Source organism: Mytilus californianus, unplaced genomic scaffold (genome assembly GCF_021869535.1).
Source record: "Mytilus californianus isolate M0D057914Y unplaced genomic scaffold, xbMytCali1.0.p SCAF_6, whole genome shotgun sequence".
NCBI lineage: Eukaryota > Metazoa > Mollusca > Bivalvia > Mytilida > Mytilidae > Mytilus > Mytilus californianus.
Genome location: NW_026262712.1, coordinates 97,777,205 through 97,796,250, shown reverse-complemented (window position 1 = coordinate 97,796,250; position 19,046 = coordinate 97,777,205). Strand labels below are relative to the sequence as shown.

The window sequence follows — 19,046 nt, the reverse complement described above, 5'->3', positions numbered from 1 at the left end:
GTATTAAAATATAAATGGACTTTCTAAATAATGTTTAAGTGTAATTCTTTTAGCATAACATCTTATATGTTGTAGATGGTTATTCTACTTACGAATAACAGACAGTAAGAAGGAATTTTGATAAAAAGAAGACCTGCATTTACCCTTATAATGACAAGACAAAGTACATGGTAAATGTTGAGTTTCCAGGCTGTGTTTAACTAATATCATTGCAAGGTCGTAGTACAGATTGAAGTGGAAATGCATCATTTACTTATAATGACAAAGTCGTGGTACAGGTTGAAGTGGAAAGGCAGCATTTACTCTTTATAATGACAAAGTCGTGGTACAGGTTCAGGTTAAAAGGCAGCATTTACCCATAATAATTACAAGGTCGTGGTTAAAGGTTTAGGTGGAAAGGCGTCACTTACCTATATTTATGACAAGGTCTTGGTACAGCTTTAGATGGAAAGGCAGCATTTACTCATATTAATGACAAGTTGGTGTTACATGTTTAGTTGGAAAGGCAGCATTTACTCATATAATGACAAGGTCGTGGTAAAGGTTTCGGTTGAAAGACAGCATTTACTCATATAAATGACAAGGTCGAGGTACAGGTTTAGGGTTAGGTTAAAAGACAGCATTTACCCATAATAATGACAAGTTGGTGTTACATGTTTAGTTGGAAAGGCAGAATTTACTCATATAATGACAAGGTCGTGGTAAAGGTTTCAGTTGAAAGACAGCATTTACTCATATAAATGACAAGATCGAGGTACAGGTTTAGGGTTAGGTTAAAAGACAGCATTTACCCATAATAATGACAATGTCGTGGTAAATATTTAGCTGGAAAGGCAAAATTTACCCATATTAATGACAAGATCGTGGTAGGGATTTAGGTGAAAAAACAGCATTTACCCATATAAATGACAAGGTCGTGGTACATGTTTAGTTGGAAAGACGGCATTTATCCATATAAAAGACAAGATCGTGGTAGGAGTTTAGGTGAAAAGACAGCATTCACCCATATAAATGATAAGGTCGTGGTACAGGTTTAGTTGGAAAGGCAACATTTACTCATTAATGACAAGGTCGTGGTACAAGGTCAGGTAGAAATACAGCATTTACCTATATTAATGAAAAACCTTTTCAAATGTGCAGGTTACTATAGTTTTTGTTCAGAGGCAATATCTTCATGGGCAGATTTGGTACAAATTATGGTATTAAGACAATATTTATCTACACAGACCAATACGTTTCGGTAAAGTGCAGGTTATGATGTCTAAACAAGATCTCTCTAATTAGATCAATAAGATACCAGTTACAGTTAGATTTTTGTATCTAGACAAAATCTATCTGTTCAGAACAATAGGTTAAAAGGAAGTAATTAAAGATGACTGGCGCTACCTAGATTTCACACCCAAGATAATAAGCAGTAGTAAATTTATTTTCTTCTGCCCTGGTAATTACAAATCAAAATTAAAATAGTGAGAAATGAGTGTTGGCCATTGGTGTAGAAATAGCGAGAAATTTGGAGAATACTCTCTGTGACGAGCAACATTTTCTGTGCCAAATTAAGCAAGGGGTGTTCTTCATCTATACTATTTCGAAAATTCCGGAACCGTTGAGTGCCCATAAAAAATGACATTTTTCTATCAAAAAAGCTGCGGCACCATATGTGTTTTGCAGTTTGATTTACACCCAAAGGTGTTGATAATTCAGAATTTGACATTTTTATCAACGGATCAACTTTTTCTTGACAAGTGTCTTGACAGTATTAACATTGTCTAAAAATTTCTCAACCCTTTCTGCATCATCTGATAAGAGTCTTGATTAATCTCGACCAATTCTTGATTGTCTTAAATTTGTCTCGATTAGTCTTGACATATTCTTGATATTCTTAATAATGTCTGAATATGTCTTGACAGTCTTAAAGCTGTCTGAATATATCTCGACACATTCTTGACGGTCTTAAAGGTGTCTTGACACTATCTCAACAGTATAAATTTCGCCTGAATCTTGTATAGACACATTCTGCACTGTTTAAACACTTTCTTTTGCTGTTATATACTCATTTTTATTATCGCTAAACTAAACTTAGAGGAATCAAGGATTTGTATAGTAAGATACCCTTTGGGTGCCCCTGAGTGGGAGAACCCCGAATGACCCCATGTAGTTTAATTTTGATTTATTTTTTATTAAACGTTTAATTAAATTGTTATTACTTTGAGTATATGTCGAAGTTACTGACAAACAGCATTTGAGATTTTTGCCGGTCGAAAACTGCCAGTCAAATTTGCTTTACTAAATTGGGTACACTGAGGCATTTTTAAAATGTGACCGTGTGTCTCTTTTAAACCCCACCATTCCTCTTGTGCGTGTTTTGTGGCTAAAAAGGGGGGATCTTGATTTTTTTCGTTTGGGACACAAAACTTGTTTCCATCTTGATTCAAAAACTTATTATTTTTTTTAGAACAACCAGACACTTTTTTATTCAAAATTGAGTGTTGTATTTCCTAATTTTATATCAAAACTAAATATTTGTTATACTTCCCTCCTGATTTTTTTCTCAAGAAATCATAGAACAAAAAAAAATGTTTAAATCTTAATTATGCATGTCTGTGTGAGATCTATTTCAGAAGACCAATGATTTCTATAGAAATCATTGAAGGGACCCTTTATAAATACAGTTTTCTATTATTCCCGGAGTATATAATAATTTTCTTTTAATCTTTGGGAAATTATCCGATTTGTTGTTATGTTAAATTATTCAGAGACATAAAATACAATTGTATTATATGTCTCTGAATTATTTCACTTCATAATTTTTATGAAGAAAATCCATTTAAGTTCTAAAAATTTTAATTAAAATAAAAATTTCATTTTGATCTAATGACAAACTTTTTAAATTGTAGTGGCATGGTCATTTAACTGATAAGTTGCATGGCTGATTACAGGTAAAGCAGTAATTTTCAATACGACAGTCTCGTGTACCCTGGGGTGTGTATAACTTATTTGGAATACCTTAATTTTCTGGGGAACATCTTGTCCACATGTAATACTTAATATATATTGCAACGGATGACATTACACAAATTTTCTTCTGTTAGATAAAGGATTTGTCTAGAAAGACTATACAAATCCTTGGAAGAATTAGGATTCAATAATACTTTGCTATTTACAAAAACCAAATTGTTTATTTACCATATTAACATTGAATATTATGCATGTAGAATGAAATATGTATAATACAGTATGGTTGGTTTTAATCATTTAGCAATTATTTGTAAGATTTAGGAATCAACAGTTGTAATTATTTACAAATCACATTTGAATTGGTTTATATCAACATACCCACATTTGTATTATTAATACTTTAAATTTCATAGCCATATTTGTATTTATAGAAATATTTATATACCCAAATTTTTAATTATACTATATTTACATGCCCAACTTTGGTTTTTGTTGTAATAAGTGTAACTTCAAACAACAGTATATTATATGAGGAGAAATAAAGATAAAGTTATATCATGTAAATTGGTCATGATTTGTACAACTCAGAATTGTCAAGTAAATTTAAGACACAATTCAAAATGTTCAGAATATGTCAAGCCATACTGAGAAAAAATAAGAATGTGGAGAATCTGTCGAGAAATTTCTAGAAAGTATTTAAATGTCAAGAAATTTTAAGACCATATTCAGAATGTCGAAAATTTGTCGAGTAAATTTCATACAAATTTAATATAAATCAGAATTTGTCAAGAAAAATTAAGACACAAGTCAGACATTTGGAGAATGTCGAGTAATTGGTCATGCAAAATAAGACAAAAATTGATCTCTTCAGACTTTTGGACTTTTGTAGTGATAAGACGTTTTCTGTTTTTTTTTTAAATATTGCTTTAAATGATTAGAAATGTAGCCAAATAAAGATTGTAATTTGTCAAGAGAAAATTAGAATTAAAATGTCTTTTAATGTTGAAATTATAGATTCATAAGTTTATGTTGATCTCTGTTTATTTACAAACTTATTTCAAACTGTATTTGTGTCACTGACAGGGTCAAAATCTAAAAGTTGTGAAATTCGCCTTGAATTTGAATCTGAAAGTGTCGTAAACTTCAGACATTCCCCAATAAATTTAATAAAACCATCTCATATTTAGCGATACATGTTGCTTTTGAAGACAATTTGATACAAAATTGAAAATAAAAGCATCATAGATAATAGGATTAAAAATGTATACGGCAAACGCGCTTTTCGTCTAAAAGGACATCTCTTACCAAAATGAATTAATTTAAACCCTAGAGACAATATATAACTTTACTTCTACAATAATTTTCTGATCCATGTTTGGGATAAATACTCAAAAATTTGCCAATTTCACAATTCATCAACGGAGAATTTAATGAAGGTATGTTATTACGCATGTCAGGACCGAAGTATTGTTGACTAGGATTGTTACCATTGGCAACCATGTCAATCTTCATATATCGTTATATTGATCATTGAAACATATTCTTTTTTGCTTATGTGCTTTGTCTATATGCCATTTTGTTTTTCTTTGTTGACATATTTGTTTGTTTTTATAGGTTAAGATTATAACACAATGTTGACTGCTGTACCCCTATTTTTGACATTTTTATCTTTTTTGTCTGTTTGTTTTGTTCACACATGGTTGTCAATATAATGGAATTTTAAGCGACTGTCATACAAGTGAAAGGTTTAGCTAGCTATAAAACCAGGTTTAATCCACCATTTTCTACATAAGGAAATGCCTGTACCAAGTCAGGAATATGACAGTTGTTTTCCATTCGTTTGATGTGTTTGAGCTTTTGATTTTGCAAATTGATAAGGGACTTTCCGATTTGAATTTTCCTTGGAGTTCGGTATTTTAGTTATTTTACTTTTTTTGTACACATGTACACATTAAAGATGACTTCTTAGAAACACATTTGTACAAATGTACACATTTCAGGATGTCTTTACAGAAACACATGTGTATAATTGACTTATTTCGGGACGACCTTACAGAAACTCATTTGTATAATGTACATATTTCAGGACGACCTTACAGAAACTCATTTGAATAATGTACATATTTCAGGACAACCTTACAGAAACTCATTTTTATAATGTACATATTTCAGGATGACCTTATAGAAACTCATTTTTATAATGTACATATTTCAGGATGACCTTACAGAAACTCATTTTTATAATGTACATATTTCAGGATGACCTTACAGAAACTCATTTTTATAATGTACATATTTCTGGACGACCTTACAGAAACTCATTAGTATAATGTACATATATTTCAGAATGACCTTACAGAAACTCATTTGTATAATGTACATATTTCAGGATGACCTTACAGAAACTCATTTGGGTCATAACATGTATGTGTTACTGTCAACATGTAGCAGGACTCAACAATGTACCAGTTGTCTTAACCGTGCACAATCTGGCAGATACAATCAGGGAACTCATCAACGAGGCTGCTACCGAGGTCAATATGCAGAGAAATAGACAAATGATGGAAAGTAAGTTCAAAAAAGAATGTAAACAAAATTTATTGAAGGGTAACTTGACGATATTTGAATCTCATGAATCTCATAAGAAAATATATAAATGATTAATTGTCTCAGCATCATTCATCATCATATGTATAGTTTTGCTTTACTTGATATAACCGATTTGAAAAAGTAGGATGTTTATTTGGTCGAGGTGTTCTATAATAGACACAAAATGCCCATACAAGAAGACTCGAAATAAGACACACTGAATACAAGTTACAGGTATTCCCTTAAAACCAAGCAATTCAAATTGAAAAATTTGAATTTAATCTAGCACTTTCTATTTCCCTCAACTAAGTTTTCGAGCACACCTGTCTGCTCATTGTCAAAGGAACTTACCATATAAAAATACGGCCTGTGTGAATATAACGATTTAAAAGTTATGTCTGTTCATGTTAAAAAAGAAAAGAAAAGGAACTATTAGGAACAAAAATAGTTATCCGTTATAAGATTTAACCATTCCTTGAACAGTTTTTAGAAATTTACGAAATTACAACGTTTTAAAATGATTTTACAGACAACTCGTTTTACATTCTGTTCTCGTCGTTTGCTATATTTGTCATGTTAATAGGGAAATGGTAACAACATCATTTATGCTAATTTTGTCTTTATCTTAATTTGCTTTCATTATTACGTTTTACTAGAACGATACCTTCCGAACATAAACATGATTAGCGTCATTTCGGAAAAAGTGTCAATATAAATAGGAAGATGTGGTATAAGTGCCAATGAGACAATTATCCATCCAAGTCACAATGTGTAAAAAGTAAACAATTAAAGGTCAAAGTACGGCCTTCAATACGGAACCTTGGATCACACCGAACAGCAAGCTATAAAGAACCCCAAAATGACTAGTGTAAAACAATTCAAACAAGAAAACCAACGGTCTAATCTATATAAAAAACGAGAAACGAGAAACACTTATGATCCACACCAACAAACGACAACCACTGAACAACAGACTCCTGACTTAGGACAGGTACATTAAAATTCAGCGGGTTTAAACGTTTTAACAGGCGCCAACCTTCACTCTAACCTGAAACAGTGGTCTAACATACAACATAAAAAGACACACAATAAATTATCAATTGAAATGACTTAACTCGATCAAAAGACACAAAAACAAGTAAATATACACTGAACGAATGAGTTTGATCTATGACACAATATAAATAAAAAAAGATGTGTCAATGTCAAAAAGACAATTTTAACCTAGGACAAAATGGCGTTAAATAAAGTAACGTACACAGGAAAATTTAAATATAATAATTTTGTTGTTACGAGTACAGAAACATATTTACAAAATAAATTTGTTGTTTATAGTACGAGTACAGAAGTTAAAATTTGTCGTCATACTAAATACTTATCAAAGGTGGTACATATTAAAAATAGTAATACGAGATATAACAGAAAATAAGTAAACATTGAATAACAGAAATGCATTTAAAATTGTGCTAAACAGGTCAAATTAACACGAAAGTACGATTTGAGAGTACTCGCAGTTACTGAAAGCTAGTTAAAAGTCAAAAACAATTAATAATAAAAAATCATGCATCAGAGACTAAAATCAATTAAAACACATCCCAGGCAGGGATTTAGTCTTTTAACGCCATGGACAGTCAAAGAAGACATGACTTGTGCAATGCCAAAATAAAAGTAACGACAGCAGTAGGATAGTTAGGATTTAACCTTATAATAAATATGTATGATGTTAAATATAGATAAAACAATTTCTAAATAGAAAATAAACGTGGATGTGTATATATACATTCCAAAAAAAACATTCGAAAAGAATACAAATTTAGTTATGTTTTAATTTGTTGATGACAAAATCGATGTTAGTGCCAATGAAAACAATACTCAAATATCTTATTACAACATTAATAACATTGAAGAGTTCCATTTGTCAGCGTTTGTAAGGGCAATATATTTAAGTCACTAGATTTCCCATTGTTCTACATAACAGAAGAAATAATATTCATGTATACTAATAAATATATAAGTACCCGATGGTATGATAAGTATGATCTGTTTATCCTTCCGGAGCACATGAGATCATCCCCAGTTTTTGGTTGGGTTCGTGTTGCTCAGTCTTTAGTTTTCTATGTTGTGTTTTATGTACTGTTGTTTGTCTGCTGGTCTTTTTCTTTTTTTTGCCGTGGCGTTTTCAGTTTATTTTCGACTTATGAGTTTAAATGTCCCTTTCATATCTTTCACCTCTCTTTTTTAAATTTGCAAATGTTCAGCCATCGAGACATCAAACTATGGTCCCTGTGTTGTTTTCATTCACGTGACTAAAATCTTAAAATAAAACAAACAACAGCTTGGCGGTATTTTGAATTTGGCGGCCATAATGGATTTTGTTTTAGATGGATCCATATCTAAAATTGTTCATTAGCATCATAACAAACACTGTTCAAAGTTTCATGTTTATACTATAAAGTGATCAACTATGCCAATGTATTGTACTTGGTCGGTGGACCGGAATAATCTATATAATATACCTAGAATATATAATTCAAAATGCACACTTTCACATTTATTAAAAAATCTAAATTTTATTAATAACTGAACATTGCTGTTTAAAGACAATTTAGATACAAAACTGCATTTTGTAAGAGAACATTGGGATCCAAGATGAATTAAGTTTTACTTAAAGACCAGTATATTTCTTCTTCCAATATAATTTTGTTTCTATTTGGAATGTCCTTCTCTTTCATTTTGTTTTAAATGTAACAAAATCTACCAAACTTGTAGTGATGATGTCTTCACTAAAATAATTACACATTTAACAGTTCATCAAGTGCTAAATGTAACAAAATCTACCAAACTTGTAGTGATGATGTCTTCACTAAAATAATTACACATTTAACAGTTCATCAAGTGCTAAATGTAACAAAATCTACCAAACTTGTAGTGATGATGTCTTCACTAAAATAATTACACATTTAACAGTTCATCAAGTGCTAAATGTAACAAAATCTACCAAACTTGTAGTGATGATGTCTTCACTAAAATAATTACACATTTAACAGTTCATCAAATGCTAAATGTAACAAAATCTACCAAACTTGTAGTGATGATGTCTTCACTAAAATAATTACACATTTAACAGTTTATCAAGTGCTAAATCTTTATCATCTACAATAAATTAAATCTTTGCTTTGATATTCTGAAAATTTTCTTGTTCAGATCAAATGAAAATGAGCCCTCAAGCTATGCGACAAGAAACCCACCAATCCACGCCAAGTAATATGATGTATACTTTTCTCAGAAGAAGCGAAGATATGATGATTGAAGGTGCATTCGGTAAAGCTGCAGAAATTGCAATTACAGCTACCTCTAAAATTGAAGAAAGGTGAGAGATAAATAGTACTACATGAAGTATTCAGTCACAAGGTGCAATAAGGTATATGTTGACATCTAGATGTTTTTGGTTATTTGTACAAAATTTGTATTTGTACATTAGGGTTGCTGTCTCATTGACTTAAATCAATATATCCATGTATTCCTACTCTTACAAAAAGTTATTAAATTTTTGTCAATTATTACCAAATTACTTGCCAGAAGCCTCACTGGAGGAAATGTGATATTTTCGACCATTATGTTCCAATGATATTATTATCAATAAACATAAATGTAGTTAGAACCATTGTAAAAGAGGAACAATACAATTTTCAGATATCAGTTATCTTTTTGTATATCTCTGGGTACAATCAGCAAGCGCATTAATCAGATTTGTTTTACTAATTAAAAACAAGTTGTAGCTGTCAAACAGGATCTTATCACTAACTGTCTTAATAAAATTGTGAATGGAAATGGGGAATATGTCAAAGAGACAACAACCCGACCAAAGAGCAGATAACAGCCGAAGGCCACCAATGGGTCGTCAACGCAGCGAGAAAATCCCGCACCCGGAGGTGGTCCTCAGCTGGCCCCTAAATAAAATTGTGTACTGGTTCAGTAAAAATGGACGTCACACTAAACATATAAAGGAACTAAAATTAAAAAACAAACAAGACTAACAAAGGCCAGAGGCTCCTGACTTGGGACAGGCGCAAAAATGCGGCGGGGTTAAACATGTTTTGTGAGATCTCAACCCTCCCCCTATACCTCTAGCCAATGTAGAATAAAGAAACACATAGCGATACGCACAGTCAAACTCAATTAAAAAGAAGTCCGATTCCGATGTCAGAATAGGTAACAAAAGAAACTAAGCAAAATGACAATGATACATTAATTAACAAAGGACTACTAGCAGTTACTGACATGCCAGCTCCAGACCTCAATTAAACTGATTGAAAGATTATGTCTTCATCATATGAAAATCAGGTACAATCTCTCCCGTTAGGGGTTATCATAAAATATACTAGTATGAGAAGAACATAACCCGTATCATGCCTATAACTGGTTTTAGATTAAATGTGTTTATTTCCGATGCAAAGACCCTATGAGTGAATCAATATTAATACCAAAATATGCAATCCTTAATGACCTGACAACAGTATCGTAACTATATCCCTTCCGAATAATTCTGTTTAAAGGTTTGGTTAGCTTTTGAGGTGAATGCCGACATTTTTGTGCTTAAGAGTATTACCATAAAATATTGGATGTGAAATACCTGAACGTATAAGATGTCTGCATGTTGATTTATATTTACGAATGATGTCCTTGTACCGATGATAAAATTTAGTAAATGTTTTGACTAGTTTGTGATATCGAAAACCCTGGTGTAATAATTTTTCAGTAATACAGAGATTTCTTTCGTTGAAATCAAATACGTTGTTACATACACGAGCGAATCGAACAAGTTGAGATATATAAACACCATAAGAATGTGACAAGGGAACGTCACCATCTAAAAATGGATACTTAACAATAGGAAAGAAAAAACATCTCTTTTATCATAAATTTTGGTATTAAGCTCCCCGTTAAAGATATAGATATCAAGATCCAGGAAAGGGCAGTGTTCATTGTTAGTATCAGCTTTATTTAAAGTCAGTTCGGCAGGATAAATCTCTTTATTGTACATACTGAAGTCGTCATTATTGAGAGCCAATATATCATCTAAATATCTAAAAGTGTTATTAAATTTTTGAATCAGATGTTGTTTCGATGGGTCTTTGCTGATTTTAGTCATAAATTGTAACTCATTATAATACAGAAACAGGTCCGCAAAAAGTGGTGCACAGTTAGTTCCCATGGGAATTCCGATAACCTGACGATATACGGAATCTCCATAGCGAACAAAAATGTTATCTAGTAAACATTCAAGGGCAGTTATAGTATCAAAGCAAGTCCAATTGACATAGTTCTTTTGTTTGTTGTTACTAAAAAATGACCTAAAAGAGTTCGAACATATATATTCGCATTCCGACTTTTAAATGCCCATTTAATCAGGTGTGTGAATTTTTTCTTAATAAGGCATGAGGCAAAGTGGTATATAGGGTAGAAAAATCTAAACTTTGAACAGATTCAAAATCACCAATATAAGCTACAATTTATCAAGTACTTCCAACGAATTTTTGACACTCCAAAAGTAATTAATTACCAGGTTTTTGATGTGCTCTTATGTGTGCTGCAAACTCTTAAAAGTTCGATTTATTGCTATTTTGGTTCGATACTATTGGTGGTGGCATTCGTGTCCTTTTCCTGTTATACATTCCATAGTAAGAGCATTTTCATTGCAATTTTTATTACATTACATACATGTACAAACATTTGGATAACTTCTCAGTATTGATAGCAAAAATATTTTAGCAGCATTCCAACAAATCGGGTGTTTTTTCTCCCTAATTTTAAAACACTTAAAAAAATCAAATAAAGTATAAAAATTGAAAGTTGGTTACTTTCCTGTTGTATTTGTCCATGCAAAGAAGTGGTATCGATGGCATCATTTTTGCGAAAGGAGACAAAAAAGAATTCTTTTTTAATGTTGGCCAGAATGTAAACTTATTATGAAGTCATTTATGTTTCGTTTAAAACGTTCGATATTTAGAGGAATTGAAGTAAAGGTAGAATATATATAAAACAAGAATGTGTCGATGCCCCACTCGCATTATCATTTTCTATGTTCAGTGGACCGTGAAATTTGGGTCAAAACTCTAAATTGGCATTAAAATTAGAAAGATCATATCATAGGTAACATGTGTACTAATTTTCAAGTTGATTGGACTTCAACTTCATCAAAAACTACCTTGACCAAAAACTTTAACCAGAAGCGGGACAGACGGACGGACGGACGAACGGACGGACGAACGAACGGACGGACGAACGAACGGACGAACAGACCAGAAAACATAATGCCCCCTCTACTATTGTAGGTGGGGCATAAAAACAGGCATATGCTTTCTTTCCTAAGTATATATTTTCATGAACGACCAATAAGTTAAGCAACAAATATATTATAAATCCGTGCGATATATTTACAGATATTGCAAGTGAGCTAAATTTATAATGACGACAGTGATGATTTGAAAAAAAAGAGGTTTTTTTTGTAGATTTAAGCGACCAGCAACATCAACAGACATCCTTCCATTATTCCACAAATTTATTGAACCGTATTGTCCCAAACGACATATTGTTTGTAATCCATTAGAAAAATACAGAACAGCTGATGGCACGTGTAACAACTTACATAATCCAGTATGGGGGACAGCAATCACACCACAACCAAGATTTCTGCCACCAAAATATGGAGATTGTAAGTTTTACAGATAAAACAGGTGTATAGTACACTTATCTATAGGTCGCTTTTACAAACTTGTACCACAGGTACTCGGTTAGCGGATAGATGTGGTACTCATATATAAGTCGCTTTTACAAACTTGTACCACAGGTACTCGGTTAGCGGATAGATGTGGTACTCATCTATAAGTCGCTTGTACAAACTTGTACCCCAGGGACTCGGTTAGCGGATAGATGTCTCTTTTACAAAATTGTACCTAAGGGACTCGGTTAGCGGATAGATGAGGTACTCATCTGTATGTCTCTTTTACAAACCTAATTGTACCCCCAGGGACTCGGTTAGCGGATAGATGTGATACTCATCTATATAGAAAATGAAAGGATATGGAGTAAATGTACATGGGACAAAATCGCACACAATACATAGAAAACATAGAAAATTATAAATGAACAGGGCTTTTATTCCTGTTCTTCATCTTGACAGTTGATGTAGGGTCTTCAAGAATGAACGTCTCTTTTACAAACCCAATTGTACCCCAGGGACTCGGTTAGCGGATAGATGTGGTACTCATCTATAGGTCGCTTTTACAAATTTGTAACGCAGGGACTCGGTTAGCGGATAGATGTCTATTTTACAAACTTGTACCCCAGGGACTCGGTTAGCGGATAGATGTAATACTAATCTATATGTCATATTAACAAACTTGTACCCCAGGGACTCGGTTAGCGGATAGATGTGGTACTCATCTATATGTCTCACTAACAAACTTGTACCACAGGGACTCAGTTAACGGATCGTATTTTCTGTTTAGTTGCATTAATTTTTATCAACATTAACACCAAGACTTACATGTTAACTGCCAATATACAGTATACTTTCATGTCCATATACTAAAAACTCATAACTGAGTCCTTGTGACTTTTGCAGATCGAGTTCAAGACAACCATGCAATCTCGATTTATTCATGCAATATTAATTATGTTGAATTAGTCAACAATAACAATAAATGATTTTACTCCTATCTGATTTATTCTAATTTTCTTGTCATATTTCATTCTGTTGTAAAATTTAATTTATTGTTTGGTAAATATATTTCAAATATGAGTATATTTTATATTATCTAATGTCAAAGGTTAAACTATGATATGTTATACTTTGTCATGTTTATGTTATACTATATTATGTTATGCTTTGTCACTGCTATTGTATACTATGTCATGATTGTGTTATGTCATGGTTATGCTATGTCATGATTATGCTATGTTATGGTTATGCTGTTATGTAGTTATGTTCTGTTATGTCATGGTTATGTTATGTTATGTCATGTCATGTCATGTTTATGTTATGTTTATGTTATGTTATATTTTGTCATGGTTATGCTATGTTATGTCACAGCTATGTTATGTTATGTTATGTTTATGTTATGCTATATTATGTCATGGTGATATTATACTATGTCATGGCTATATTATGTTGTATTATGCTATGTCATTCCTCTATTTTATTATGTCTTATCCTGTTGTTGTTATGTTGTGATAATGTCTTTCTGTTAAAAACAGTTTTATGTTTTCAGCACACAACTTAGGACACATACCAAGAATTCTCAGCGTTACAGGTGACCCCCTACCGAGCCCCAGACTTATCAGTAATAACGTCCATGGTTCGGGTGTAAATCATCCCAGAAGTCAGAAGTACACTGTCGCTCTCACACACTTTGGTCAGTTCATAGATCATGATGTTATATCAACGCCAATTTTAATAGGTGAGTTATACGGTAAGAACAGTCTACGGAATAGAATCCGTTATAGTTTTAAAACAGGTAAAATAGTGCTGATGTGAAATGGCATTTTAATGAAAGGTTCCATGTGAAGCATAACATTCATTTTATCAGAACTGAACTAGACCATAACAAAATATAATTACAATTACTTGTGCTATAGATTCATTTCAAAAGGAAAACAATTCCGGGTGAAAAATGAAATACCGATATACAGTAACTGTAGAGGTGTAAGATATCTAAATAACTGTTACAAATTTAAGGCTGGAAATATTATAAAATAAGGAGATGTGGTATGATTGCGAATGACAACTATCCACCAACGTTTAAATTAAGTGGATGTAAGCAATTATAGGCAACCGTATGGCCTTCAATAATGAGAAAAAAATACGTATAGTCGGCTATAAAATCCCCCGACATGAAAAGTATTTAACAATTCAATGAGAAAACGGCCTAATTTATAACAAAACAATTTACGAAAAACAAATATGACAGACATGGACCAACGACAACAATTGAACTACGGGCTCCTGACTAGGGACGGGCACATAAAGAATGTGGTGGGGTTAGACATGATTGAAGGCGCCAACTATCTCCCTAACCTTGGACAGTGGTGTAACAGTACAAAATTAGAACAAACTATAAAAATCAGTTGAAAAGGGCTTGACTCATCAGTTCGATACAAAGCAGAAAAAACATCTAACAAAAACACAGACCGAAAGTGGCAGGTGTCCTTACTTGATTTTGGCCTTTCAATTGTTTTTATTCGACACAATTGATGAATCTTTAGTAGAGAAAACGTGTCGGTCGTATAATCTGTGCTATCTTTGTGGATTTTTTTTTCAGCAAATTAACTAGAGCGACATATTATGGTTATTTTGATGTAATATGTTGTTGCTTAACCAGTTCTTTCATTCACGTTTAATCATTACACAATTTTTTAATTGTATGCATAAAAACAATGAAGTTTTACACAAATAAAGTATTTGGTACAATCTTTTGTCTTATTTTTCTAACTGCACTTCTAAGAGGAATTAATTACTCCGTCGAGGAAGTCTTTTGTTTTGATTAAGGATTCATTTTAATAAAAACTTTATATGTGGGTTTAGATGAGGTTCACAGAATAGAGAAAAGTGGCCAACAAATTAATGAATAGAGAAAAATGAGGGGGAGAAAATAAGAATCAAGAAAAATGGGGTGCAAAAATATAAAGAATGACTGTAAAAGAAAAAACGAATTTCTAGATAATACAATATTGATTACAAAATTGAACGATGTACAGAATAAAGAAATCATATAATTACAGATAAATTAAATAGTTAAATATAATTTTGATGAGAATTTAACAGAATAAGATTTATTTTCAAAGATAAAGAAAAATGCCCCTAAAAATTAAGGAATACAGAATCGAAAGACCTCCAATCCAGACGCTCTTAAATGAAGTCAGAGAATCCATACTCAGTATCCATTCCTTTTCCAGCAAAATAGAACTATTTCAAACTTAATTATTAGTCTTTTTGGCTTCTAGTTTTAGAAAAACCCTACAAATAATAACATTATTCGTATATTCGGGTAAGGTCAAATAACAAAATCATTTATTTCTTTCTGAACTACGAATTAAGAAAAATTGTGATACCTTCAAACTTTTCAATATCATACATGTCTTACTTGACAAATATGCTGTCTGGGTTTTTTATACGCTGGTTACACTTTATTTGTATTATTTTATTTTTGGTCACATACCATGTAAACTGTTAAATATTACAAACCGTCCTTTCATTAAAAATAGAAAGTGCGATTATTCATTATCAATCAGAAAAGAAATAAAACTTGAACTTTGTGCCGTATTTGACAGATGACCAATCCTCAAAGAAGACATACTTTCTATTTAAGTTTTTCTTGTTAATTGAAGTGGTTTCTTTTAAATTCAAATAAATAAATCGTAAATATATATATATATATAATATCGACTATTGTTCATATTTCAAAGATTCACTTCTAGTCGATTGGTCTCGAAAAAAAACGACTTTCATCAATATCTTTTTCTTTGTCAGAAATTTAGTCCAACAATGTTAAATACGTTATTTTGCGGTAGTAAATTTTTGTCCTTGGGACTTGGGGAAAAAAGTAAGATAACAAAAATAGCAAACTCCAAGGAAAATTCAAAACGGAAAGTCCCTTATCAAATGGCAAAATCAATTTGAACACATGTTTCTGTTACATTGTGGCAATTTCTGCTACAAAAACACTCCGCCATCTTGGCTGTATAAAAATAAAGTTTTTCATAGCTTCATCTTAGGTTGTTACACAGTACATGTCATTGATGTATGGGTGCATGTAGATGAAGGTTGTTACACAGTACATGTCATGTGATGTATGGGTACATGTAGATGGAGTATTTGGCAGATTAGTTGTTTTTTCAGACATGTTTATATTAAAGACGCCTTTCTCTTGATGACATAACATAACGCATGAAAAATGTACTTTTATGGCTTCAATTAATCTTTCATCTAGGATAACAATTTTGTCCTACATTTTTTATAGTTGTAATCTCTGTCCTGCCTTTTTATTTTTCAATCTATTCGGTCCTGCCTTTTCTTTTATTAGTTTATCCTGACTTTTTTAAAATAAATTGTCATCCTGCTTTTTTTTTGCCAAGTTGCTCATCCTGCCTTTTTAGCTCACCTGGGCCAAGTGAGCTTTTCTCATCACTTGGCGTCCGTCGTCCGTCGTCGTCGTCGTCCGTTAACTTTTACAAAAATCTTCTCCTCTGAAACTACTTGGCCAAATTAAACCAAACTTGGCCTAAATCATCCTTATGGTATCTTATATAAAAACTGTATCCGATGACCCCGCCTATCAACCAAGATGGCCGCCATGACTAAAAATAGAACATGGGGTAAAATGTAGCTTTTGGCTTATATCTCTGAAAATAAAGCATTAAGAGCAAATCTGATTAAGTTAAAATGTTCATCAGGTCAAGATCTATCTGCCCTGAAATTTTCAGACGCATCAGACAATTCGTTGTTGGGTTGCTGCTCCTGAATTGGTAATTTTAAGGAAATTTTGCAGTTTTTTGGTTATTATCTTGAATATTATAATAGATGGAGATAATCTGTAAACAGCAAAATTGTTCAGCAAAGTAAGATCTACAAATAAGTTAAATCACCAAAATTGTCAATTGACCCCATAAGGAGTTATTGCTCTTTAAAGTCATTTTTTCACTATTTTTCTTAAATTTTTGTAATCTTTTATAAAAATCTTCTCCTCTGAAACTACTGGGCCAAATAAAACCAAACTTGGCCTAAATCATCATTAGGGTATCTAGTTTATAAAATGTACCCGATGACCCCGCTCATCATCCAAGATGGCCGCAATGGCTTAAAATAGAACATAGGGGTCAAATGCAGTTTTTGGCTTATATCTCTGAAACTAAAACATTAACAGCAAATCTGACGGAGATAAAAATGTTCATCAGGTCAAGATCTATCTGCCCTGAAATTTTCAGACGCATCAGACAACCTGTTGTTGGGTTGCTGCCCCTGAATTGGTAATTTTAAGGAAATTTTGCAGTTTTTGGTTTTTATCTTGATTATTATAATAGATAGAGATAAACTGTAAACAGCAAAATTGTTCAGCAAAGTAAGATCTACAAATTAGTTTTACATCATCAAAATTGTCAATTGACCCCATAAGGAGTAATTGCCCTTTAAATTCAATTTTTCACAATTTTTCTGTTTAAACTGATCCTGAAAATATATAAACTGATTCTGAATATGAAAAAAACTGATAATGAATATGTATAAACTGATGCTGAATATGTGTAAACTGATCTTGAACATTAATAAACTGATACTGAATATGTATAAACTGATGCTGAATATGTATAAACTGACCCTGAATATGTATAAACTGATCCTGAATATGTATAAACTGATACTGAATATGTATAAACTGACCCTGAATATGTATAAACTGACCCTGAATATGTATAAACTGATCCTGAATATGTATCAACTGATCCTGAAAATGAATAAAACTGATCCTGAATATGTATAAACTGACCCTGAATATTAATAAACTGATCCTCTGAACCTGAATATGTATCAACTGATAATGAATATGTATAAACTAATCCTGAATATGTATCAACTGAAACTGAATATGTATAAACTAATCCTGAATATGTATCAACTGATACTGAATATGAATAAACTAATCCTGAATAGTTGACTATGAGGATTAAGAAAAGTCAATCAATCATAACAAAGAAACCGCTTTTTCTGAAGTCGGACATTTCTATGCAGTGCATTTTATATTTTTGGATTAAAATGTATAGAAAATTTTGCAAATATAGCATCTTAAAACCAGTTATTTCTTATTACAGATGAGGGTCTTGATCAGATGGTATGTTGTAACGGTGATCAACCTGTCAACAGGTAAGATTGTCTTTCTTTGAAATGAATCATGCAGAACACTACGTTCCTTACCATCAATATCAATGTATTCAGAGGCTTAGCCACCATCAAGAAAACAGCCCGTTGGATCAAAGTAAAACAACTGAAAGCCGACGAAGTATATAAACACATGTCATATCTTCTTAGAATAAATGGCCCAAAGGGCTATTGTAGGGTCAAACTGGAACCCTAATCATAAAGTTGTCTCGACTTGAATGTTCATGAAACATTTGCAGATTAAGTAATTTACAATCAGTTGATATAAAAAGTTATCAGCCTGAAGGGAAATAACCCTCTAGATGTGATAGCTTCAACTCTATTAAAGGCAGAAATATTTTTATTGTACCAGAAAAAAAACAACTAAAGCAATTTGAAAGTTTAAAAAAGGAGTCGAATGACAAAATCATGGCAATAAACGAAAAACGACGAAAAGACAAACAGCAGTCTACAAACACTGCATGAAAACTAAAGACTAAGCATGCAACGCCATCTCCACAAAAACGATGCTGATCACAGGTTTCCCGGAAGGAGTTAGATCCCGCATGTGACACCCGTAAACCATAATTCA

General features: G+C 32.2%; 1 protein-coding gene across 2 annotated transcripts in view; it reads left to right on the top strand.

Annotated features, from left to right (window-relative positions):
• The window catches only part of LOC127705375 (peroxidase-like protein), an 88,404-nt gene that overhangs the window by 56,190 nt on the left and 13,168 nt on the right, over window positions 1-19,046 (top strand). The window contains exons 2-7 of one of the 2 annotated variants that reach the window (XM_052209678.1): window positions 76-170; window positions 5,345-5,523; window positions 8,749-8,914; window positions 12,057-12,259; window positions 13,818-14,006; window positions 18,409-18,460. In XM_052209678.1, coding sequence (XP_052065638.1) covers window positions 151-170; window positions 5,345-5,523; window positions 8,749-8,914; window positions 12,057-12,259; window positions 13,818-14,006; window positions 18,409-18,460 — 809 coding nt within the window. In that variant the 5' untranslated portion in view covers window positions 76-150. The remainder of the gene's footprint in view (window positions 1-75; window positions 171-5,344; window positions 5,524-8,748; window positions 8,915-12,056; window positions 12,260-13,817; window positions 14,007-18,408; window positions 18,461-19,046) is intronic. The other variant, XM_052209679.1, reaches the window with a different exon arrangement.